At 66.6% G+C, this 23,424-nt stretch overlaps 2 protein-coding genes across 6 annotated transcripts; one reads left to right on the top strand and one right to left on the bottom strand.

Annotated features, from left to right (window-relative positions):
- Positions 1-67: 67 nt before the first annotated feature.
- Positions 68-5,563, bottom strand: RUNDC3A (RUN domain containing 3A). 5 transcript variants are annotated; one of them, XM_074926635.1, is made up of 11 exons: positions 5,385-5,563; positions 3,529-3,701; positions 3,241-3,374; positions 2,666-2,751; positions 2,440-2,529; positions 2,245-2,325; positions 1,992-2,157; positions 1,634-1,791; positions 1,001-1,138; positions 720-826; positions 68-459 (listed from the first exon to the last, which is right to left on the bottom strand). In XM_074926635.1, the coding sequence occupies exons 1-11, from the start codon at positions 5,462-5,464 to the stop codon at positions 317-319; spliced, it is 1,356 nt and encodes a 451-aa protein (XP_074782736.1). In that variant the 5' UTR covers positions 5,465-5,563; the 3' UTR covers positions 68-316. The 5 variants fall into 5 exon arrangements, with proteins under 5 accessions (XP_074782736.1, XP_074782738.1, XP_074782739.1 ...); XM_074926637.1 differs by having other exon boundaries at positions 3,241-3,407; positions 3,529-3,644; XM_074926638.1 differs by having other exon boundaries at positions 3,529-3,644.
- Positions 5,564-7,485: 1,922 nt separating this feature from the next.
- On the top strand, positions 7,486-23,240 carry SLC4A1 (solute carrier family 4 member 1 (Diego blood group)). Its single transcript, XM_074926613.1, has 22 exons — positions 7,486-7,560; positions 10,261-10,356; positions 10,484-10,580; positions 11,566-11,629; positions 11,761-11,861; positions 12,970-13,043; positions 13,240-13,417; positions 13,495-13,630; positions 13,841-13,931; positions 15,315-15,390; positions 15,975-16,159; positions 16,769-16,979; positions 17,099-17,302; positions 17,514-17,662; positions 18,354-18,548; positions 19,262-19,432; positions 19,708-19,797; positions 19,904-20,070; positions 20,187-20,440; positions 20,529-20,698; positions 20,924-21,097; positions 21,606-23,240. Exons 2-22 carry the CDS (start codon positions 10,339-10,341, stop codon positions 21,684-21,686), a joined length of 2,886 nt encoding a protein of 961 aa, XP_074782714.1. The 5' UTR covers positions 7,486-7,560; positions 10,261-10,338; the 3' UTR covers positions 21,687-23,240.
- Positions 23,241-23,424: the final 184 nt, after the last annotated feature.

Raw genomic sequence — 23,424 nt, 5'->3', positions numbered from 1 at the left:
GTCGTCTTCCCCCGCCCCCCCCCCCCCCCCCCCCCCCCAAAACAGTTTGTTCCCCCCGCGCCCCCTTCCCCGGCTCCCGTGGGTCCCAGTCCGGCATCCCCCATCCCAACAGGTCCATGTCCCCAGCCAAGAACCAGGCTTGGGGGTCCGAGGCGCAGCCGGGGTGGGGTGTCAAGATGGGGAGGGGGATGCCCATCCCCAGCCTCCCCGGTGGGTTCGGTGAGTCCCTCGTCGGTCCCGGGGGGACGAGGTCAGTCCTCCGCCACGACGCTGGGCCGGGCAGCCGGGCCGGGGGGCGCCGAGGGGGCCGGGGGTCTCAGCTGGGGCTGCGGGTCGGGCTGGCTTCGGTGCTGTCGCTCACCAGGCACTCGTTGGACTTGAGGCTGGCCAGGGACTTGCAGCTGGGCAAGGAGGCCAGGGAGCCGCAGAGCCCCAGCATGGAGGGCGTGGGGTCCTTCCCTGCGGGCACAGAGTGGGGCGCCGGCGTCACGGGGGGCTGCAGCCTCGCACCCCAACCCTGCCGCGGGGGGGGGACGGGGACGGGGACCACCTCTCCGGGAGGGACCTGGGTGTCCTTGCACTGTGGGGACGGCACGCCTGCCGCGAGGGGGGGGCTGCTGGAGGGCAAGGGGGGGTGTCTGAATGCCTGGGGGTGTGCTGGGGGACATGCTGAGCCCCACCGTGGGGCACCCTACGATGGTGATGGGGGGGTGTCTTACCCAAGGGCCCCCAGGGCTCGCCTTCGCGCTTGCCCTCGCCCAGGCGCTGGGAGTCGGAGCTGAGGCTGTTCTCGGCCGAGAGCTGGTCGGTGCTCATGAAGCTGTGCCTGCGGAGGGACGGCGCTGAGCCCCCCCGCGCCGCGGCCCCCCCAGGGCCAGGACAGCCCCATCCTCTAGGGCCAGCCCTTCTCCCCGTCCCCTGCCCGGGGCAGACCCCCCCGGGGCGGGATAGGGTGCTGGGCGCGGGTCAGGGCGGCTCTGACCCCCCCAGGGGGGGTTACCTCCTGTAGAGCTTGCTGTCCGAGCCGCTCTCGTTGCCGTTGAGGGTCCCCAGTGAGGGCCACTGGTTCACCAGGGGTGTCACCATCTCCTTGGAGAGCTGCGCCAGCTGCGGGTTCTCGCAGGGGATCAGCCCCGTCCTGCGGCAAAAGCGGGTGCTCAGCACCCGGCACAGCCGCGAGTGCTGCCGGGTGACATGGCCCACGGGACATATGGGGTGTCAGGGACCTGCCACGTCCCACAGAACATCCCCGTGGGAGACCCTCTGTGTCCCACGGAACATATGGGGTGTCGGGGACCTGCCACATCCCACAGGACATCCCCACTGGGGACCCTCCATGTCCCACAGGGCATATGGGGTGTCAGGGACCCACCACGTCCCACAGGACATCCCCACTGGGGACCCTCCGTGTCCCACAGGGCATATGGAGCACCTGGGTGCTGGGCACCTGCCACCCATCACATCCTGTGGGCCGTATGGGACCCTGGGGACCCTCTGTGTCTCACCCCACGGGGCAGATGGGTGCCAGGGACCACCACTCCCCCTGCCCCTCTGTGTCGATGGGGCACTGGGGGCCCATCCAGAGCCCACGGGGCACCCAGTGACCCCCCCCCCCGCCCCGGTCCCCACTCACAGCTGCTCCTGCAGCTCCAGGATGACGCCCTCCAGCTCCCTCTTCTCCAGCTGGTTCTGCACCATCACCTCCTCCAGGCGCAGCTTCAGCCGCTTGTTCTCCGCCTCCAGGTCCTTCAGCTGCGACTCCCGCAGCCGCACCAGCTCCTCCAGGTACCCCTGCGTGAGGCCACCGTCAGGCAGCACCCCGCTGTCCCCACCGGGCCCCCGCCACGTCCCCAGGGTGACACGGAGAGGGCTGGGTCGCTGTGACAGCGGGATGAAGGGCTGCGGGAGTAGGGACGCAGTGGGGGGATGCTCTGGGCTGGAGCATCTCAAAGGGGTTGGTACCCAGACGGCCCCATCCTGGCTCCCGGTACCTTTTGGGCATAAACGATGCGAAATTTCTGCTCCATCTTGCGCCACTTGCTGTACCAGCTGTCCTCGTCGGTGACCAGGGGCAGGTAGGGGTGTTCGGGGGAGCTGTCCTCACTCGTGCTGCTCTCCATGCTGCCCCGCTCCTCCTCCTCGTTCAGGTAGTCGTAGCTGGGGGGGTACAAGGGCTCAGCAGGGAGCAGGGAGAAACCCCGGGGGGGTACGAGGGGGTGGTGGGGTCCGTACCCCAGCTCTTACCTCTGCGTGAACTTCAGGTAGGGCGTGTAGTCGATGACCATGGGCATTTTACCATCCATCACCTCGCCCTTCAGGCAGAAGCTGAGCGGCGGCAGCAGGAGAAGGAGCAGAGGATCAGGGCAGCCCTGGGGGGGGGCCAGTTGGGACAGGGTGCCTGCGTCCCACCCTGCGTCCCACCCCGTGTCCCACCCGCACCTGAAGTCGATGGCGCCAAGCCCGATGAGCAGCCCCGTGAGCACCATGGACTCGTCCCGCAGCATGATGGCCCCGTCGTCGTAAAACCGTCTGGGGGGAAAAAAAAAAAAAAAAGTGGCTGCTTGTGCACCCCACTGACACCCCAAAACGCGCCGCAGGGCCCACCCTGGTGCACCCTTAGGTGGCCTGTGCGTGGCCACGGCCGGCTGTGCCACGGGCTGCTCACTTGGTGGTCCGTGTGTCCTGCAGGGCCGTGGAGATGTACTCGGAGATGCGCTTCTCCATCAGCGCCACGCGGATCCAGGCCCGGCCCTGCAAGACACCCCGTGGGGCAGCCCTGAGGGTGGGTGTCACCCGCGGGTGTCCCACTGCCACGGTCCCACCTGCACCCGGGGCTCTGGGGGGGTCCCCACCCGGGATATACTTTTGGCCCCGTTATCCCCTCGTGGGGAACCACAGCTCCTCTTTTACCCCAGTGACCCCGTGGGGTTCTGTGGGGTGAGAGGGGGCTGCGGGAGGATGGGGGGGGGCAGGAGGATGGGATGGGAACGGGGTGGGGTGGGATGGGGATGGGGGGGATGGGATGGGATGGGATGGGATGGGATGGGGATCAGGATGGGATGGGATGGGGTGGGATGGGATGGAATGGGATGGGGATGGTGTTGGGATGGGATGGGATGGTGATAGGGCTGGGTCCACGTGCCAGGGACAGAGTGTGAATGGAAACGGGGGCAGGAATAGGACTGGAGATGGGGACAGGGATAAAGACAGGGACAGGGCTGGTGCTGGCACCTTCCTGACCTTGGCCCTGGAGGTGCTGATGTTCTCCATGTTCTCGATGCTGCTGACACAGTTGTTGGGGATCTTGCTGCAGGCCAGGCGGATGTAGTCCCAAAACCCGCGCTGCCCATCCGAGCTGAACCAGCTGACGGGGCCTGCGGGGACCGAGGGGCTGCAGTCGGGGGCCACTGTGCGGCAACCCCCGTCAGCCCGGACAGCCCCAGGGCAGAGCCCGGCACCAGGCACACGTGCCCACGCAGCACAGGGATGGGGACAGGGACACACCAGGTCCCCGCGAGCCACCGTTACCTTTAAAACGGTGGCTGAGGATCTGCTCGAGGATGGCGGCAAAGTTAACGAACTCCTCGGAGGAGTCGTCGATGGGCTCCGCCGTGTATTTCTCCAGCAGGGTCTTCACAGAGAACCTGGTGGGGCAACGGGTGTCCCGGGCGGGAGGGGCTGTGCACCCAGCCCCCAGCCCCCTGCGCACGTTAGGTTTTAGCAACAGAGCAAAATGCTTTTGCAGATGTTGGCTTTTGAGCCCGGTAGCGGGAAGAGGGCGGTGGGCCGAGCCACGGGCTGCGGCTCGCTGAACCCCGTGTCCCCGCGTCCCCGGGGAGCCCGCTGGGGCGGCCGCCGCTCCCCCGCTGTGCGAGTGGCCAGGAAGGGCGAACAAAGGCCCCCTTCCTCCCTGGCCGTGCGCGGGCGGTGATGGCTTCCCCTTCCGCCCGGCCGCTCGTGCTCAGCGGAGAGAGATGCCGAAGACACAAAACCTGCTGAGCCCGGCAGGACAGCGGGGCACGGGGCAGGTGTTTGCGTGGCAGGGCGGGGGGATTGCCCCGTCTGTGGGTCACGGCCACGCATGGGGAGGGTGAGACTGGGGAATCCCTATGATGGCAAGCGGAGGGTGCCTTGTCACAGCAGTGGGGTCTGGAGGTGCCTCATGGCACGGCAGAGAGGTCTGGAGATATCCTGGTGTCAGGATGAGAGGTCTGGGGGTGCCCTGTGCTGTGGTGAGGAGATCTGGGGGGCCCCCCATGTCATGACAGTTGGGTCTGGAGGTGCCCTGGGCAATGGAGAAGAGATCTGGGGTTCCACATGTCATGACAGTTGGGTCTGGGGGTGCCCCATGCCATGGTGAGGAGATCCAGGGGCCTCCATGTCACAGCAGTTGGGTCTGGGGGTGCCCCATGCCATGGCAAAGAGATCCAGGGGGTCCCCATGTCATGACAGTGGGATGTGGAGGTGCCCTGTGCCATGGCAAGAAGCTCTGGGGACCCCCAGACCCCAACAGCAGGACCTGGGGGTCTCTGGCACGGTGACCCCGAGCCTGGGTGCCCCCTCAGGGCCGAGCTCCCGTCCCAGCCCAGCACAAGCAGCCCCTAACCAGGGGCCGGGGGGGGGCGGCGTCACCCCACCCCTGCGCTTGGGGGCTGGGGACAGGCAGGGGCCACCAGCCGCCCCCACCGCTGTCCCCATCACCCCATCCCGCCGCCCCCCCTCCCCGGTCCAGCCGAGCGTCGCCATGACAACCCTCATCCTCCATCCCCGCCGCCTTCATCCCTCCATCCCCGCCGCCCGGAGCGGGGTCCTGACGTCACTTCCTCGGCCCCCCCCACCCACAGGGGGGTCCCCGGCCCCAGACACCCCCCCCCCCTCCGGCCCCGCTGCCCCCAGCCCCCCCCCCCCTCCCCGCAGCCTCCACCCCCCCGCCCGACCCGGCTGCCCCCGGCACCACCAGCACCGGGGGAGCCTCCATGTTGTCGTTGTGTCCTCAGCCCCCCCCCCCTCCATCGCCCCCCCTCCATCACCCCCTCCCCATCCCCACCGCCCCGGCCCCCCCGCCCTCATCCCCGCGGCCCCCCCGCCTTTCTCACATCCCCATCCTCCTGCCCCCCCCCAATCCGAATTCCACCCACCACAAAACCCACTGCACCAAGAAAAAAAAATAAAATCCCCCCCCCCTCTTGGGCGAAGGGGCCGAGAGAGGACGGGGGGTGGTGATACAAACCCCCCCATCCCTCCTCCCCACCCCATCCCCACCCCCATCCCCAGCAGCGGGGGTCCTCTCCCTCTCCCCTTCTGCCCCCCCTTCTCCACACGCCCCCCACCCGGTATTTTCGGGTGCGCGCCCCCCCCCCATAACAAGCCGGGCCGGCCCCCACCTGCAGACGGTGATGAGGTTCTTTCTCTCCACGGCGATGTTTCTGGAGGAGGCTTTCTTGGAGGAGAGCCCCAGAGCCATGGCAGCCTGCAGGCACCCGCTTCACCCAGGGCCGGGCGAGCCGGCAGGGCCACGGCCACGGCCACGGGCGATGCCCCTTCTCCCGTGGGCCTCCCCCCCCCTTTGCACCGCGCAGGCTTTGCTCCGCCACCCCCCCCCTCCCCTCTTCCCCGATGCCCACGCCAATGGGCCGTGCGCCGCCCCCCCCCCCCCCAAAAAAAAAAAAAAAAAAAAAAAGGATGCGGGGCCTGGTGCTCTCCCCGCCTCCGCCCCCCCCTCCCCCCCAAAAAATAATTCTCTGCCCTGGGGAGGGAGTGGATGGGGGAATAAAGGGGGGGGGATGAAGCTGGGGGGCAGCGGTCCCCGGGGGGGGGTCTTCTCTCCGCAGGGCTCAGCCCCTCGACATGACGTGCCACAGGGGGGGACCCCGTGGGCAGAGCCACGGCGGGGGGGGGACAGGCTCCAGTCGGACTCTGGGAAGCCCCTGGGGTAGTTGGGGGGGCATTTCACCCCCTCCCAAGCTGAGCTCAGCTGCCCCCCTCCCTGCCCCGGGTCTCCGCTGTGGGGGGGTGCTGAGCATCACCCCTCCCCGTGGGGTCTGTGGGGTGCCTGGGACACCCCCGAGTGGGGAGGGAGTCCCCAGGGGGGCATCTGTGCTGGGCGGGGGGGCTGCAGTGCTCCCAGCCCCCTGGTTTTGCACCGTGCCTCCGTTTCCCCATTGATGTGACAGGGAAATCGCGGAGGGGGGGTGCTGTGATGAACACCATGGGCACCCACATCTCCCCCCCCAGCACCCAGATAAATCAGAGTCACCCTGAGCAGACAGGCAACTCCCCCCCGCCCCCCAAGTCATGACCCCTGGGGACATGTCCCTCCTCTCTGTGCCCCCCCGGGGTGCCCCACACCCTCCTCCACCCCTTCAAAGGGGACCCAGGCGGGGGGGGGGGAGGGACCCCCAAAATCCCCAGGGCTGCTGCAGGGAGGGGAGCCCCCGGCAGCACCCAGATAAGGCCGAGGGCCCTTATCGGAGCACCCAGCCCACAGCTATCGCCCCCCCGGCCTGCCGCGGGTGCCACCGGGTCCCCAGCGGGTTCGGGGGACCCACGGCCTCCAGCCTCGGTGGTCCCCACAGAAAGGGGGGACAGCGCCGTCCCCACCCCAGGGCCGGGGCACCAGCGATGCCCCAGCAGCCAGGACATCCCGAGCCGGGGCGGGGGGGCTGGTGTGTGTGTGCCCACGTGTGTGCCCACGTGTGTGCGTGTGCAAGGCTCGTCCCTTGTCCCTTTCCCTGCACCCTGGGATTTGGGGCTGGGGGCCGGGAGCCCTTTAGGAAGGCTGCAGATGTAGAGACACACGCGTGTGCACGCACACACATGTGTAGCTGTACGTATACATGTGCATGCACACACGTGTGCCCACAAGTACATGTGCCCACGCGCTGGAGCGTGCACACACGTGCATAAGTGCACATGCGTGCCCGTGGGTGCACACGCACACATACACACACGTGTGCACACACGCTTGCACACGCACACACGTGCGCCTGCCCCGCACTGGAGCAGCCGGGCCTGTCCCACCACCTCTCCACAGGGCACCCCGGGGACAGACGACAGCCCAGCTACGTCCCCCCCCATCCCCACCGGGCACCTCCCGCCTCCCCCCTCAGGGAAATCTCCCCAGGAACCCCCTTTTTTTAAAAAAAAAAAAAAAAAAAAAGAGAAAACCCCAACCTCACGTGAAGGAGGGGGACAGCTCGAGGATTCCCGGGGATCCCCCACAGGGAAACCTGGAGCCTCGTAAACAAGATATCGGGGGGTTTGGGGGGGGGGGGCACCGGGAGCCCGAGTGAGCGGCTGGGGAGGGCCGCGGGGCGCAGGCAGGGCGCAGGCAGGGCGCAGGCAGGGCGCAACCTTGACACTGCAAGATGTTGCGCCCCGATAACCTTGTTTACGGGGGGCCCCGGGGGGGGGGGGGTCTGGGTGAGCCCCAAGGGGGGGGGAGATTAGGGAGGTGAGCGTGACTCAGGGCATTTGGGCTCTTTCCCCGCGGGCAGCAGCAGGCAGAGCGCGGGCAGGGGCTGGCGGCGAGGTCGGGGGGGTCGCGGAGCCACCCCAGGGGTAGGTGCGGGGTCGCGGGCGGCGGCAGCGGCACCTCGGGGTGTCCCTGAGTGCTGGGGGACGGTGGGGCCAGGCGGGACGGGGAGCACCCTGGGGTGCCCCCGGGGTGGGGTGGGGTCTGCAGGGGCTGTCAGTGGGGTGGGCTGGGGTGGGAGGTGCTGTGGGGTGGGGGACGTATGGGCTCCATGCTGAGCCACGGTGGTACCTGCCATGGGAGGGAGCTGAGCCCCGTGTGCGGGTGGCGTGGGACGTGTGGGCTCCGCACTGAGCCGTGTGGGACGTATGGGCTCCATACTGAGCCGTGTGGGACGTATGGGCTCCATACTGAGCCGTGTGGGATGTGTGGGCTCTGTACTGAGCCACGGTGGATGGTGTGGGACGTATGGGCTCCGTACTGAGCCGTGTGGGACGTATGGGCTCCATACTGAGCCGTGTGGGCCGTACGGGCTCCATACTGAGCCACATCGGGTACTGGTTGCCTGAGGGATCCCAGCCACACCGTGTGGATGGCGTGGGCCGTACGGGCTCCATACTGAGCACCTGCTGTGGCAGGGCGGTCCTGCACCAAGCCCCACGGCGTGGCCGGGGTGGGCGGTATGGGCTCTATGCTGAGCCGTGCTGGGTATAATGGTGTAGGAGGCACGAGCCCAGTCCGGAGTGACGGTAGCCACATGGTGTGGGGGGTGTGGGCTCTATACTGAGCGCCTTGGCTGGCGGTGTGGGAGATACGGGCTCTCTGCAACGTGTATGGGGTGGGACGTATGGACTCCATGCCGTGCACACGGTGTGGGACGTACGGGCTCTATAGGGTGCACCGGGTGGGACGTATGGGCTCTATAGGGTGCACCGGGTGGGACGTATGGGCTCTATAGGGTGCTCCCCAGATGCCCAGCGGAGGGGGCCTGGGCTCTATCCCCCCCCACGCCGTAGAGCCTATGGGCTCTATACGGTGCCGCCCAGCACGGGGGCGGCTGTGGCAGGTCCCGGTGCCCCGGGCTCAGGGTGGCCGGTGCCCCGCGGGTCCCCCCCAGCCCCTCACCGCGGCCTCGGGGCAGGGGGGGGGGAGCGGGGCGGGGGCCGACCCCGGCTGGGCGTTATCAGCGGGGCGCAGCCCGGCACACCGGGATGATGCAAGAGCCTCCGGCGGGGCTCGGGGGGGGCCGGGGGGGGTGGCCCCGGGGCTGGGGGGCCAGGCGGGGCAGGAAGGAGGAGGCCGGGTCTGGAGCCGCCGGGATTCCCGTGGCCTCGCCGCGGCTCCCACACCCCACCCGCGGCTCCGTGGCCCCCCCCCGGCTCCCGCGGCCCCCAGCCTCCTGCGTCACCCTGGTGAGATCTGGGGGGGCTAGTGCCCCCACAAAGCCCCCCCCCCCCCGCCCCATGCCCTGAACTTGCACACACACATACACCCCCCCCGTGACACCCCCCCCCCCACCTGCGTGGGGTCCCTGGGCCGGGATGGGGGGGTGACAGCTGGGGTCCCCATTCCGCCCCAAATCTGAGGAGGGGTCCCCATGGGGGGGGCTGGTGCAGGGGGGGCTGAGGGTCCTGGGGCAGGACACCCCCTCCCCCCCCCCCTCCCGGAGGGTCTGGGTTGGGGGGCAGGTGAGGGGTCACGGGGGGGCGTTATGGGGGATTGGGGGGGGGGTCCCGGTATCTAGGACCCTCCGGGGCGGGGGGGGGAGGAGGGGATGGGGGGGGCGAGTGTGGGGGTAGGGCGCCCCCTGGCGGTTGTCCCCCGGCACGGCCCCGGGGCAGCTGCGGGGCGGGGGGGGGGGAGCAGCCCGGGGGGGGCACAGCGGGGAGCAGGGGGGAGTGTGAGGGCACCGCCCGGGGTGCTGCAAAGGTTTTGGGTGCTGAGCTGAGGGGCAGAGAAAAGGGGGGGGCAGCGGGGTGTGTGTGTGTCCCCTGCTGTGCACTTCGGGGGGTCGGGGTCCTTGTGCCGTTCTGCTTCGGGGTGTCCCTGCCAGCCCACCTGTGCCTCAGTTTCCCCTCTGCCAGGGGCTGCGGGGGCTTGCTGGGGCCCCAGGTGCTGCAGTGTGGGACCCCGACCCCTGGGCGTGGGTCTGTATGGGCCCCCACCCATGTGTGTGGGTCTATATGGGACCCCAGACCCCATGTGTGTGTCTATATGAGACCCCAGACCCAGTGTGTGGGGTCTATAGGCCCCCACCTATGTCTGTGGGTCTATATGGGACCCCAGACCCCGTGTGTGGGTCTATATGAGACCCCCATCCCAATGTGTGGGTCTATACGGGCCCCCACCTATGTCTGTGGGTCTATATGGGCCCCCAGTCCCCGTGTGTGGGTCTGTATGAGCCCCCACCCACGTGCGCGGGTCTATACGGGCCCCCACCCATGTCTGTGTGTCCACGGGGGACGTGACCCGGGTGCAGGACGCGGCGGGGCCGTGCGGGGCCGCGTCCCCGGTGGGAACCTGCCGGGGCTGCGCCGGGGCCTGACGTCGGTTCCCACCCGGGCCGGCGGGGGGGGCTTCCCCGGGGACCCCCGGCCCCGGGACCTGCTGGCCCGCGGGGAGCGCGTTACGCGGGTGGGGACCGCGGGCACGGCCCCTGCGTCCGGCCCCAGCCCCGTCCCAGGGGACAGCCCCCCCATCCCGGGGCGGGGGGGCACGGCGCGCTGCCCCGGCCTCTTCTAACATCTCTTCTCTCCCTTTCCCCCGCGCTCGCCCCGACGCCGCAGAGTTGCCGGGTTATGGTGCCGCCGGGCTGATCGCGGGGACGCAGCGAGGCGGTGGCGGGGGGGGCCGAGCCCGGAGCCATGGAGGGGCCCGGCCAGGTAGGGAGACCCGGCCCCCAGCCCTGGCTCTGCCGCTGCGCCCCGGCCGGCCCCCACCCCCGGCACAGCCCCGGCGAGGCGCTGGGGGGGCCGGGCCCCGCTGAGCCCCCTTCTCTCTGTCCCGCAGGAGGCCTACGAGGAGGGGATGAGGAGGAGCCTGGACCCCGAGGGCTACGAGGACCCCGGCATAAAGGGCCCCCGCCTGTCTCTGGGGGAGATGAGCAGTGAGTGGCTCCGGCGGGTGCTGGGGGGCACTGGCACAGGCACCAGCGCTGCACGGGGGACGGCGTCGCACGAGCACCGGTGTCGTACGGGCGCCAGCGTTGCATGGGGGATGGCATTTGCATGGGGGATGGCACCGGCGTTGCACGAGAACCGGCACCGGGTGGGTGCCAGCGTCGTGGGGGCACTGGTGGTTCAAGGTCGCATGTTGCATGGGCGCCAGAGTCTTGTGGGTGCAGCTCTGATGGGCACCAGCATGGTGCAGGTGTGTTGCACGGGGGCAGGCATGTTGCACGGGCGCCAGCGTTGCATCGGCACCACGTTGTGTGGGTGCCAGCATGGCACAGACGTGTTGCACGGGCGCTGGCATTGCACAGACGTGTTGCATGGGTGCCAGGGTTGCATGGCCACCAGAGCTGCATGGGTGACAGCGTCGCATGGGCGCCAGCATGGCATAGACGTGTTGCATGGGCACCAGTGTTGCACAGCTGCCAGCATGGCACAGACGTGTTGCATGGGCACCAGAGCTGCATGGGTGCTAGCATCTCATGGGTGCCAGCATGCACAGACGTGTCGCATGGGTGCCAGCGTTGCACAGGTGCCAGCCATCGCACAGACGTGTTGCACGTGTGCCAGTGTTGCACGGTTGCCAGCGTTGCATGGGTGCCAGTGGGGCTCTCTTGGCACAGGTGTTGCACAGGTGCCAGCGACACCCTTTGCCGAGGCCCCGGCACCAACGAGGTGCCTGAGCTGTGGGTGCCCAAGATGTGGCCTCAAGGCCACGACCAAGAGCCCCCGGAGGGAGGTGAGGGGAGTTGGGGGGGGTCTGTGTGCCCCGGGGCATCCCCTTGCCTGAAGCTCGGTTGATGCGGAGCTGCCACCCCGAAGTGGGTGCTTGGGCCGTACCGGCTCCCCGCACCCAGCCCCCCGGGTCCCCGTCTGGGGTGACGCAGGTCGGGGGGTAACGCTGCCGCCTGTTCTGCGCAGGGGCCAGCACCGGGTCCCCCCTGCACGCGTGGAGGGTCAGAGCCGAGGAGCTGGCGCCCCTGCGGTGAGTCCCCCAAATCGGGGCGGGGGCCAGACGCTGCCCCACTTGCCCGGCTGGCATCGGCAAGGGGAGGCTGCCGGCACCCATGGGTGCCCGGCGCTGACCCCGCTGCCCCGGCGGTGTGTGTTTTGCAGGCAGTATCTGCCCAGCCGCCGGGGATGCTATGACCTGGACGGGAGGAGGCGCGTGGCCGGGGCCCCCCCGGGACAGGCGAGCCGCGGTGGCAGAGGGCAGCGTGAGTGACCCGCGGGGGCATTGGGGGACAAAGCCCAGCCCCGGCGTTCCCCCCCACCCCACCCCCCACCCCCCCCCCAGCCCTCCGTCGCGCCACTCGCCCCCTGGCTTTGCCGCCCCCATCCCTGTCCCCCCTCCCGCCGGGTGACCGTCACCCGGGCGTCAGGGCACGCGCCGTGGGGTGACCGCTGCCGCTTGCCCGTAATCGCCCGCTGATTGAGGATAAATAAAGTCTTTGTTTGGGGTGAGGACAAGAACCACTTGGGGCTGAACGTCGGCTGGCGCCGGGCGGCTTGGTGGCGGTGGCAGCGGGCCGGGACGAGGACAGGCTTGTGCCCACGTGCCACGGCCAACGCTGTCGGGGACAATGTGGGGGGGACACGTGCCCGTCCCTGCTCCCGTGGGCGCAGCATCCCTGAGGCAGCAGAGCAGGATGCGGCTCCTGCGACATCACCCCGCCGGGTGACCCGGCTGGGGACAGCGGGGGGACCCCGGTGGTCCCCGGCGGGGACAGAGGGGACGGGGTGAGCGTGTCCCCGGCACCGTGGTGGCCACGGGCGGGCGGGAGCCGCGCGGGTGTTTACTGTCAGCAAAGGCGAAGTGCTCCGGGATTTACGGTGCACACAGGGCGGCCGCGGGGCGTGGGGCTCGGCCCCCGCTTTATAGGGCTGGATCTGGCCTGAGGGACCGTGGGGAGCGCAAGGGGGGGGCGCAGGTAGGCGGGAGATGGGGACACCTCGAGATTCTGGGGTCTGGCTGGCCGGGGATGTGCTGTCCCCGTCCCAGTCCGAGTGGCTGGGGTCAGGGTTGTGCCAGTGGCAGGGTCACCCCAGCCTTGGTGGTGTCCCCAGACTGTCACCCTGCCCCAGGAGCTGGGCTGCGGGGATGCCAGGGGCTGGCGGTGGGCACCGGCACGGTGGGGGGGGTGACGGAGAGACACGTCCAGTAAACCCCAACTGGGGCTGGGATGGGGGAATGGGTGGGGGACACGTCCAGCAAGCCCCAACTGGGGCTGGGGTGGGGGTGATGGGGGACACCCTTCCAACAGACCCCAGGGGGGTCCGGGCCGGGGCAGGGACCCGCTGATGTGTTGGTGGCTCCGCTCGCAGCTCCGTCGGTGACTGATGTGGACCTGGAGGTGGCGGGGAGCAGGAGGCTCGTGTCCCGGCGGGAGACCCATGAGGTTTGTGCTGCCCCAGGGACCCCCATTCCCTCCCCGTTCCCAGGGGTGGGTGGACTGTGGCCACCCAGGGACCAACCTCACACCAAGCCCTGGGGGGACACCGGGGTACGGGGGGGTTGCTGGCTCAGGAGCCACGGCTATGGGGGTCCCCGCTGCTGCCAGGGGGACCCTGACAACCCCCCGGCTCGGGCTGCAGGGCTACGTGGAGCTGCACACGCTGGTCATGGACAGCAAGAAGGAGCTGTGCTGGGTGGAGGCCGGCCACTGGCTCAAGCTGGAGGAGGACTTCAAGGAAGCCGGCCACTGGGGCCAGCCCCATCTCTCCTTCCTCACCTACCACAGCCTCCTGGAGATCCGACGGGCTTTGGCCAAAGGTGGGGACACCGGCTGGGGGCTGGGATAGCGGTGGGGACCCCGCGCTGGCCGGCGGGTGATCGCGCTGTCCCCGCAGGCGTTGTGCTCCTCGACGTGGCGGCCAACTCGCTGGCGGCCATCGCCCACGTCCTCATCGACCAGATGATCTACAAGGGGCAGCTCAAGCAACGGGACCGGGACGACGTCCTGAGGAGGCTGCTGCTGCAGCACAGGTACGGCCAGCGCTGACGGCCCGTGGGGGGACCCCGGGTGTCTGGGCTGGATCCAGCCCCAGCGAGACCCGCTGGAGCCTGGTGCTGCGTGGCAAAGCCCCTCTGGGGTTTGGCTTGAGCTCCCAGCCCGGTTTGGGGCTTCTCCTGGGGTTTTGGGGGGGAGTCCAGGGGTGTTGGCCTGTCTGATGCCCCCCTCCCGTGCTGCTCTAGACTCCCCAGCGAGGTCGAGGTGCTGCAGCACTCGGGCACGGGCCAGGCAGAGACGGAGCAGCCGCTGCTGGAGGGGCACAGGGACGAGCAGGTGAGTGGGGCCGGGGCTGTGGCGGGGGGCAGGGGGGCCATTGGGGTGCAGGGTTGGGGGTGCCAGGTCCAGCCAGGGTATGGGGGGAGGCTGCTGGGAGAGGCACAGTCACACCCGAGGCAGTTGCACACCAAGCTCATGCAGGGACACCTCCCCCCCCCCCCCCCACTGTGCACCCACTGACACACACTTGTGCACACTTGCACATGTACTTTGCCAGTCAGAGAGGGACCGGTGGGGGGGGTGGGGGGGTGGGGGGGTGTGATAATGAGCCAGCAGTGTGCCCAGGGGGCCGATGGCATCCTGGCTTATGTCAGCACTGGCGTGGCCAGCAGGGACAGGGAAGGGATCTGAGCCCTGGGCTCGGCACTGGTGAGGCCGCCCCTCGCTGAGGGGGTTCAGTGTTGGGCCCCTCACCCCAAAAAGGCCATTGAATGACTCGAGCGTGGCCAGAGAAGGGCAACGGAGCTGGGGCAGGGTCTGGAGCACAGGTCTGCTGGGGAGCGGCTGGGGGAACTGGGGGGGTTCAGTCTGGAGAAGAGGAGGCTGAGGGGAGACCTCCTGGCCCTCTGCAACTCCCTGCCAGGAGGGGGCAGAGAGGGGGGGTGAGTCTCTGGAGCCAAGGCCCCAGCGCCAGGCCCCGAGGGAATGGCCTCAAGCTGCCCAGGGCAGGGTCAGGCTGGCTCTGAGGAAGGATTTCTGTGCAGAAGGGGCTGTTGGGCGTTGGAATGGGCTGCCCAGGGCAGGGGGGAGTCCCCGGGATCCCTGGGGGGGTTGAAGAGTCGGGCTGAGCCAGCGCTGAGGGATCTGGGGGAGTTGGGAAGGGTCAGGGGGAGGGTCATGGTTGGGCTGGAGGAGCTGCAAGGGCTTTTCCAGCCCGGATGATTCTGGGATTCTGTGAACCACAGGCACAGTCACGCTCAAGTGCACGGGCACAAACCTCACCCCAAAGTCCCATGCACACCCCGCTTTCTGTTGCCCTCACACACGCGTGCACACACATGGCTTCACACTCACAGGTGTGCGCACACATGTACTTGCACATGGGGGAGGCGTTTCTGTGGGGTGGTGCAGAGGTGGGAGGGAGGGAACCAAGCTGGAAGGGGACAGAGGGGGACACACGGGATGGAGGGGGACATGCAAAGGACAGCAGGGGACATGCAGGGGATGGTGGGGGGACACAGGGGATGGAGGGTGACACATGAAGGATGTAAGGGGACACCCAGGGGATAGAGGGGGACACCCAGGGGACAGTAGGGGACGCTCAGGGGATGGTAGAGGGACATGCAGAGGATGGAGAGAGACATGCAGGTGTCAGAGGGGGACACACAGGGGATGGCCACTACAGAGGGCTGATCCCCACCATCCATCTGCCTGCAACAGAGCCCAAGCGGGAGCACTAGACCCCAGCTCCCGGAGAAGGTCCCCGAGGATGCCGAGGCCACGCTGGTCCTCGTGGGTGAGTGGTCAGCGGGGAGGTGGGTGCAGGGTCCGGGTGGGGGGTGCAGGGTCCGGGTGGGGGGTGCGGGGTGAGGGTGGTGGGTGTGGGGCCGGGGTGCACAGCGGGAGCTTTGGCATCTGCCCGTCGCTGCCTGCTCGCTCACTCGCTGCATTTCTTGCACCTTTTTTGACTCTCCCCGCCCTCAGCCCTCGCCGCCGCCTGCTGCTGCTCAGCGCCGCTCTCTGGGCCCCTTGTCCCCATGTCCCTTGTCCTCACACCCGGTTTCTCCACTCCCCTGTGCACCCACGCCCTCATGTCTCTGTGTCCCCATGCCCTGATGTCCCTGTGCTCCCATGCCCACCTATCCCTGTGTCCCCACGTCCATGTGTCCCTGTGCCTCATTGTCCTCACCCCAGTCCTATTCCCTCTGTCGCCCCATGTCCCCATGCCTCTGTGTCACCTTGTCTCCATATCCCAATGGACCCGTTTCAATGTCCCCATGTCTCCGTGCTCCTGTGTCCCCCTTTCCCTCTGTCCCCCTGTGCCCCGTGTCCCTGTGCCTGGCCCCCCATGACCCCCGTCCCGTCCCGTCCTCCCCCCAGGCTGCGCAGACCCCCTGGAGCAGGTGACATTGGCCTTCGTGCGCCTGAAGGATGCGGTGACACTGGACGCCGTCCTCGAAGTGCCCCTACCTGTCCGCTTCCTCTTCGTGGTCCTGGGCCCCGACATGCCCCACATCGACTACAAAGAAATCGGCCGCACCGCTGCCACCATGATGTCCGAGAGGGTACAGCTCGCCCGCCATTGTCACCGGCACTGCCACCGCCACAGCACTGCCGTCCTGGGCGCCACCCCCCTGAGCACCCCAAAGTCCCCAGCGCTGGGGCTGCACCCTCCAATGGGGCCCGTCCACCTGTGCCACATCCCTCTCTGTGCTCGTGTCCCTGTGTCCCCTCCTTTCCACACACCTGCGTCCTCATCCCTCTGGGTCTCCATGTCCCCATGCGCCCCTGTCCCCATGTCCCCATCTCCACAGGCCCTGTCCCCATGTCCATATGCATCCCTGTCCCCATGTGTCCCTGTGTCCCCATGCTCCTGTGTCCCCATGTCTCCATGCCCCTGAGGTCAAATGTCCCCAAGCAGCCACATCCCCATGCTCCTGTGGTCCGGCGTCCCTCCTGTCCCCATGTCCCCCCTTACCCCACGTCCCCATGCCCCTGTGGTCTCACACCCGCTGTTCCCAAGCCCCCATGTCCCTATGTCCCCCTCATCCTCACGCCCCCATGTCCCCACCATACCCCATCCCCGTGGGGCTGCTCAGGGGCTGGGTGGGTGCCCAGCAGCACCCAAGGGTGCTGAAGATGCCTGACCTTCCATCCCCGGGGCCACCCGGCAGGTCTTTCGCCGGGACGCCTACCTGGCCGAGGGCCGCCAGGACCTGCTGCGGGGGGTGGAGGACTTCTTGGAGGCCAGCATCGTCCTGCCGCCCACCGAGACCCCCAACGAGCAGCTCCTCCGCAGCCTGGTGCCGCTGCAGCAGGAGCTGCTCCGCCGCCGCTACCAGCCCCGCGACAAGGCGCTGGCCGAGACCTTCCTGAAAGATCTGAGTACGTCTGGGACCACCCTGCTCCCCCCCAGGGACCCCCCATCCCCGTGGCTGGCGGGACCCAGCCCCCCACCCCTTGCATGTGGGGTCCCCCCATGGCCACCCGCTCGTGTCCCCCAGGGCTGGAGGAGCCGTTGGCAGAGGACGACGACCCCCTGCGCAGAACAGGGCGACCTTTTGGGGGGCTGGTGCGGGACATCCGCCGCCGGTACCCCAAATATCTCAGCGACATCAAAGACGCCCTCAACCCCCAGTGCCTGGCGGCTGTCATCTTCATCTACTTCGCGGCGCTGTCACCTGCTATCACCTTTGGAGGCTTGCTGAGTAATGGGGGGGGACATGCTGGGGACACGGCGGGGGACAGGGACGTGGCCTGGCTGGGCAGGGGGCGGGGGGGCTGGGGGAGTGGGGTACCACTGCCTGCAGCACCATCCCCTAATCCCAGTGCTGAGGAGTGTGGGGAGGGGGGGACACAGCACTGTCGTGTCCCCCTGCCCCGGCACCCACCGGCTCTGTCTGTGTGTGTCCCCCCCAGGTGAGAAGACCAAGGGCATGATGGGGGTGTCGGAGCTGCTCCTCTCCACCTGCGTGCAGTGCGTCCTCTTCAGCATCTTCAGCGCCCAGCCCCTGCTCGTCGTCGGCTTCTCGGGGCCCCTCCTCGTCTTCGAGGAAGCCTTCTACATGGTGGGTGCCACCCCGCACCCCTGGGTGCCCCCCACCCACCGCCGGTGGTCCCCACAGTGGGCTGGTGGTGTCCCCACCCTCCCTGGCAGAGACGCGGGGGTGCTGCCACGAGGGGATGTTGGGGGGAGGATGGCACAGGGGATGGCACTGGTGGGGACGTCACATCACCCGTCGGGGGGTGGCACGGAGGTGATGTAAGGTGATGCCACGTGGGTGATGCCAAATAGCTGATGCCACGTGGGTGACACCACGCCAGGTGGGTGCTGCCAGACTGGGGTACTGCCATCGCCATCCCAGCACCCCACTAGCCCCCCCATTACACAAGCAGCCTCAGGTTGCACCAGGGAAGGTTTAGGCTGGCTCTGAGGAAGGATTTCTGTGCAGAAGGGGCTGTTGGGCGTTGGAATGGGCTGCCCAGGGCAGGGGGGAGTCCCCGGGATCCCTGGGGGGGTTGAAGAGTCGGGCTGAGCCAGCGCTGAGGGATCTGGGGGAGTTGGGAAGGGTCAGGGGGAGGGTCATGGTTGGGCTGGAGGAGCTGCAAGGGCTTTTACAACCCAGAGGATTCTGGCACCCCCAAGCTCCCAGGCAGGAGGTGCAGGGCCACTGTGGCACCCATGAGCTCAAGCCCACCCCTGGGTGCCCATGCCGGGGGCTCTGGGGGCTGACGGGGCTGTCCCCTCTGGCTCCCCAGTTCTGCAGCAGCCATGGCATGGAGTACATCGTGGGCCGGGTCTGGATCGGCTTCTGGCTGATCCTGCTGGTGCTGGTGGTGGTGGCCTGCGAGGCCAGCTTCCTGGTGCGCTACCTGTCCCGCTACACCCAGGAGATCTTCTCCTTCCTCATCTCCCTCATCTTCATCTACGAGACCTTCTCCAAGCTCGTCACGGTGAGGGGCGCAGGGGTCCTGCGGCAGGGAAGATTCGGGGGGGGGTTGTGGGGTGTGCTGCAGATTGTGGTCATCCCCTGGGTTTCCATAGAAGCGGTGGGAGCCAGGAGAGGGATGCAGGTGAGGGATGGAGCCCGTCTCCCAGCATTTTTGCCCCCTTCCCAAGTGTTTCCCAGCTCGTGCTTTTTTCCACAGGGGGATTTTGGGGCGGGGAGGTGAAGCCCTGGCCCAGGTCGCACCTGGCCGGCAGCAAACATGGTCCTTGCCCAGGAACTGCCCAGAGAACCCAAATTTCTTCTCCCATCCCCTGGCTCAGAACCTTCCCAGCTGGCCAGTAGCAATGGGACAGTGTCACCCCACACACTGGGTGCCCACAGGGACATCTCTGGTGCAGGAGAGGGCACATACGCCACCACACCCTGGACCCCCATCACACTGAGGTGTCCCTGTGCACCCCTCCACGAGCTCAGCGCGGCCCCATACACCCTGGGTGACGCATAGTCCACAGCAGGGCCACGGTCATCCCTCCCCACCGTGCCACCCAGCCCCTGCTCCAGCCCCATTTCTGAAGGAGCATGGAGAAAACCAAACCTAAAAATACCCCCCTGCTCTCCGTGTGCCAAGCTCCCAGCCTGGATGGGCTGGGGATCCCCCATCCCCACCCACTAAGCAGGGATCCCATCCTGCCTGACCTTCTCCTCTTCCCTCCCCAGATCTTCAACAACCACCCGCTAAAGCAAATTTATGACAACACGGAGCCCACGGTCCAGCCCAAGGTGCCGCAGCCCAACACGGCGCTGCTGTCCCTCGTCCTCATGGCTGGCACCTTCTTCCTGGCCATCTTCCTCCGCAAGTTCAAGAACAGCGCCTTCCTGCCTGGCAAGGTGAGGTCCCCCCTATCCCCCCAACACCTCCCTGGACCCAGGGTCAGCGCTGAGGCCAAAGCAGGCGCTTGGCAGCTGCTGTTAACTGAAAGGGGCTGGCTGAGACCATGCAGACTCATCGCATGCTCCTGCAAGGTCTTTGCTTGAACTTGCTGCCGGTGGGGATATGGTGTGGGGGCCCCCTTGGCTGGGTGGGGGCCCCCTTGGCTGGGTGGGGACCCCTTTGGCTGAGTGGAGCCACAGACAGGTTTAACGTGGTCACGGTGTCCCCACAGGCCCGGCGCTTGATCGGGGATTTCGGGGTGCCCATCTCCATCTTCATCATGACGTTGGCTGACTTCTTCATCAAGGACACGTACACGCAGGTCTGGGAGCAGCGGGAGGGCAGGGCTGGGTGTCCCCAACAAGGGGACAGGGAGTGCTTGTCTCTGTGCCCTGTCCCCTCACTCCCCCCTCTCTGCTCCCATCCAGAAACTGAACGTCCCCAAAGGGCTGGAGGTCACCAACTCGTCTGCCCGGGACTGGTTTATCAACCCCATGGGGAGCAACAATGACTTCCCCATCTGGATGATGTTCGCCTCCGTGCTACCCGCTATCCTGGTCTTCATCCTCATCTTCCTCGAGACACAGATCACCACGTGAGGAGGGCGGGGGGGGTGGTACAGGGAGGGAGGGGAGGGCTGCGGGGTGCCTGGCAGGACAGGGATGGAAGGGGACCTCTCACCACCGACTCTTCCTCCTCTGTCCCTGGCAGCCTCATCGTCAGCAAACCCGAGAGGAAACTGGTGAAGGGCTCCGGCTTCCACCTGGACCTGCTGCTGATCGTGGCCATGGGGGGCCTGGCGGCCCTTTTCGGCATGCCCTGGCTCAGCGCCACCACGGTCCGCACCATCACCCACGCCAACGCCCTCACCGTCATGAGCAAGGCCACCGCTCCCGGAGACAAGTCCCAGATCGTGGAGGTCAAGGAACAGCGCATCAGCGGCTTCTTGGTGGCCGTGCTCATCGGTGAGCTGGGGACGTGCCCCCCCAGCCTGGGCGGCGAGCGCTGGCTCCCCCCAACAAGCTCTCCTTGACCCCTCCTTCTCCACCGCAGGCGTCTCCATCCTCATGGAGCCCATCCTGAAGCACATCCCGCTGGCCGTGCTCTTCGGCATCTTCCTCTACATGGGCGTCACCTCCCTTTTTGGCATCCAGCTCTTCGACCGCATCCTGCTCTTGCTGATGCCACCCAAGTACCATCCCAAAGAGCCCTACGTCACCCGAGTGAGTGAGCCCTGGGTGGCTTGGGGGTGTCCTGGGCTGCAGCACCCCGTGGTGCTGCCTGTAATTGCTTGGGGCTCCCCAAATAGACTCCTCCTTCGGTGCTGACCTTCGCTGGGTTCTTGGGGCCACTGGTCCTGCCCCCCCAGCAGCACCCAGCACCCTGGGAAGGGTGGTGGAGTGCTGGACCCACCACCCTGACCCCCCCCCGGGCTCCTCGTCCCACAGGTGAAGACTTGGCGGATGCACCTCTTCACCTTCACCCAGATTGTCGTCCTCGTGCTGCTGTGGGTGGTGAAGTCCACCCCAGCCTCGTTGGCGCTGCCCTTCGTCCTCATCCTCACCGTGCCCCTGCGGCGCTTCCTGCTGCCCAGGATCTTCCGGGACATGGAGCTCAAATGTGTACGTAGCCCCGGCGTGGGCTGGGAACCACCACAGAGCTGACCCTGTCCCTGTGCTCGTCCCTGTCCCCTTCCTCGTCCTCATCCTCATCCCCAACCCCATCCTCACCCTCATCCCCATCTGTGTCCTCATCCCCATCTCTGTCCCCATACCCAGCCCCATCCCTGTCCTCATCCTCATCCATGTCCCTATCCTGATCCTCATCCCCATCCCCATCCTCATCTTCATCCTTATCCTCATCTGTGTCTTCATCCTCATCCTCATCCCCATCTGTGTCCCCATCCCCATCCCTGTCCCCATCCTCATCCCTGTCCTTTCCCTCATCCTCATCGTCATCTTCATCCCTGTCCCCAGTCCCATCCCAGCCCTCATCCCTGTCTCCATCACTGTCACTGTCCCTGTCCTCAATCCTGTCCCCATTGCTGACCCCTCCCCATCCCTTCCCTGTCCCCATCCTCACCCCTGTCCCTGTCCCCGTCCCACCTCACGCCCTCTCCCGTCCCTCCAGCTGGACGCAGACGACGCCGTGGTGACCTTCGACGAGACGGAGGGCACGGACGTGTACAACGAGGTGCAGATGCCCAGCTAAGGGCTCGCTGCCGCCCGCCCCCCGGATAGCCCCGCGCCCCCCCGGCCCCTCACACCCCCACACCCGCTTACAGCTCCACTGCTGCCGTCCCGGGGCCTCTGGGCAACGGAGGAGAACTTGGGGACATGGCCCCAGAGCCCCAGTCCCCACCTGCGCATCCCGTGAATGGAGCTTTTTTTTTTTTTTTTCCTTTTTTTGTCTTTTTTAAAAAATATTTTGGTTGCTGTGATCTCACCCGCACTTTGCTACCTTCTGGGGAAGAGGCTGCCTTTGCTGGGGGGGGTCCCATGGGCCACCCCGCACCCCGTGACAGGGCAGGATGACCCGTGCCCCATGTCACCATCGTGTCCCCAAGGCCACTCTAGGGCTGTGACTGGGCACCAAACACGGGATGGAGCCTGAGGAAGACAACCAAGCCCAGATAGAGGATGAAGGCCGGGATGAGGCAACACAGCGGGGATGGAGACACAGTGGAATGGGGTCCCCCCATTCCCCCCCCACCCTGCTGCCTCCCCGGGGGAGCCCCCCCTGCCCAGCCCCTCTTCTCCAGACGAACTTTCAGTGCTAATGAGCACGAGCTGGGACAGACCCTTCACCCCACAGAGCCCTTTTTCCCCTTTTCTCCAACTTTTGCTCCGGTGAGAGCATCCGCTGCACCCACGGCCACTCCCAGCATCTCCCGGGGTCGGGATGTAAATAGTCCAGCGAGGGGGGTTTATATATTTGCAATGAAGATAATCGTGCTAAAAAAAACACCAAAAAAATGACGCTGATGCTTCCGTAGGTAGGATTCGCTCAGAACCAAACAAAAATTAAAAAAAAAAAAAAAAAGGCCAAAAAAGCACCTTGAAAAAAGAGAAAATTAGGAAAACCAAAAAAGCAGCTGCAAGCGTAATCTGTATATTGGATGCTAGCAATTGGGGGAGTTTGTAATTTATTTCTCAAGGCTGATTGTGCTCCCGCCCACGGCGGGGGCCGTGTGTGTGTGTGTGTGTATATACTAGAGAGAAACTATATAAAAATTTACAATTTTCTAGAAAAGCTTATTTTAAAGGATCCTGGTCAGGGCCTAAACTCTACGGACCAGTCCGGCATCGTCGTTAACTGACGAATTTTAGTATCATTCCTTTTTATTTTTTTAGCATTTCAATCATGTAGTTTTTCCTTGATTTTTTCCCTTGCTTTGCTGACCACATCTGGCCCTGTTTCTGCCACTATTGCTCCCAAACTGGCCAAGCATCCCCCTGTGTCTGCCGGGGCTGATCCTGCCCAGGTCAGACCCAAGGGCTGGATCCAGCCAGGGCGCAGCGCACCCGATCAGGCTGCGAATTTGCTCCTTTTTGCATAAATCAGAGCAAGGGAGACCTCAAAATCAGCGTGGGGGACAGCAGAGGGGGGGCAGCGGTGCCTGGGGCTGCGCTACCTCGTGTTTGGGTTGGTTTAGTTTTATTAATTATGTATCTGAAATAAAGAATATCGCGAGCTTCGGGGTTTTTTTTCTTCCCTTCCCCACCCACCTCTGTATCAGGCTTTAATAAAAAAAATGAATAAAATCAGAAAGGAAGTGGGGTTTTTCTTTCAGGTCGGGCATTTGCGGTGGGTGGGGGTGTCACCTTATTTATCTCGCCCCACACAGAAGAGCAGCAGTTTCCTCTGGAGGTATCTGCCCCCCACCCTGCCCCAAGATGCTCAGTGCAGCTGTACAAGAGGTTTGCCGTGGTGTCCTGGGATGCTCTCT

The sequence above is a fragment of the Athene noctua genome, chromosome 25 (assembly GCF_965140245.1).
Source record: "Athene noctua chromosome 25, bAthNoc1.hap1.1, whole genome shotgun sequence".
Classification (NCBI taxonomy): domain Eukaryota; kingdom Metazoa; phylum Chordata; class Aves; order Strigiformes; family Strigidae; genus Athene; species Athene noctua.
This window is presented reverse-complemented; position numbering and strand designations above follow the sequence as displayed.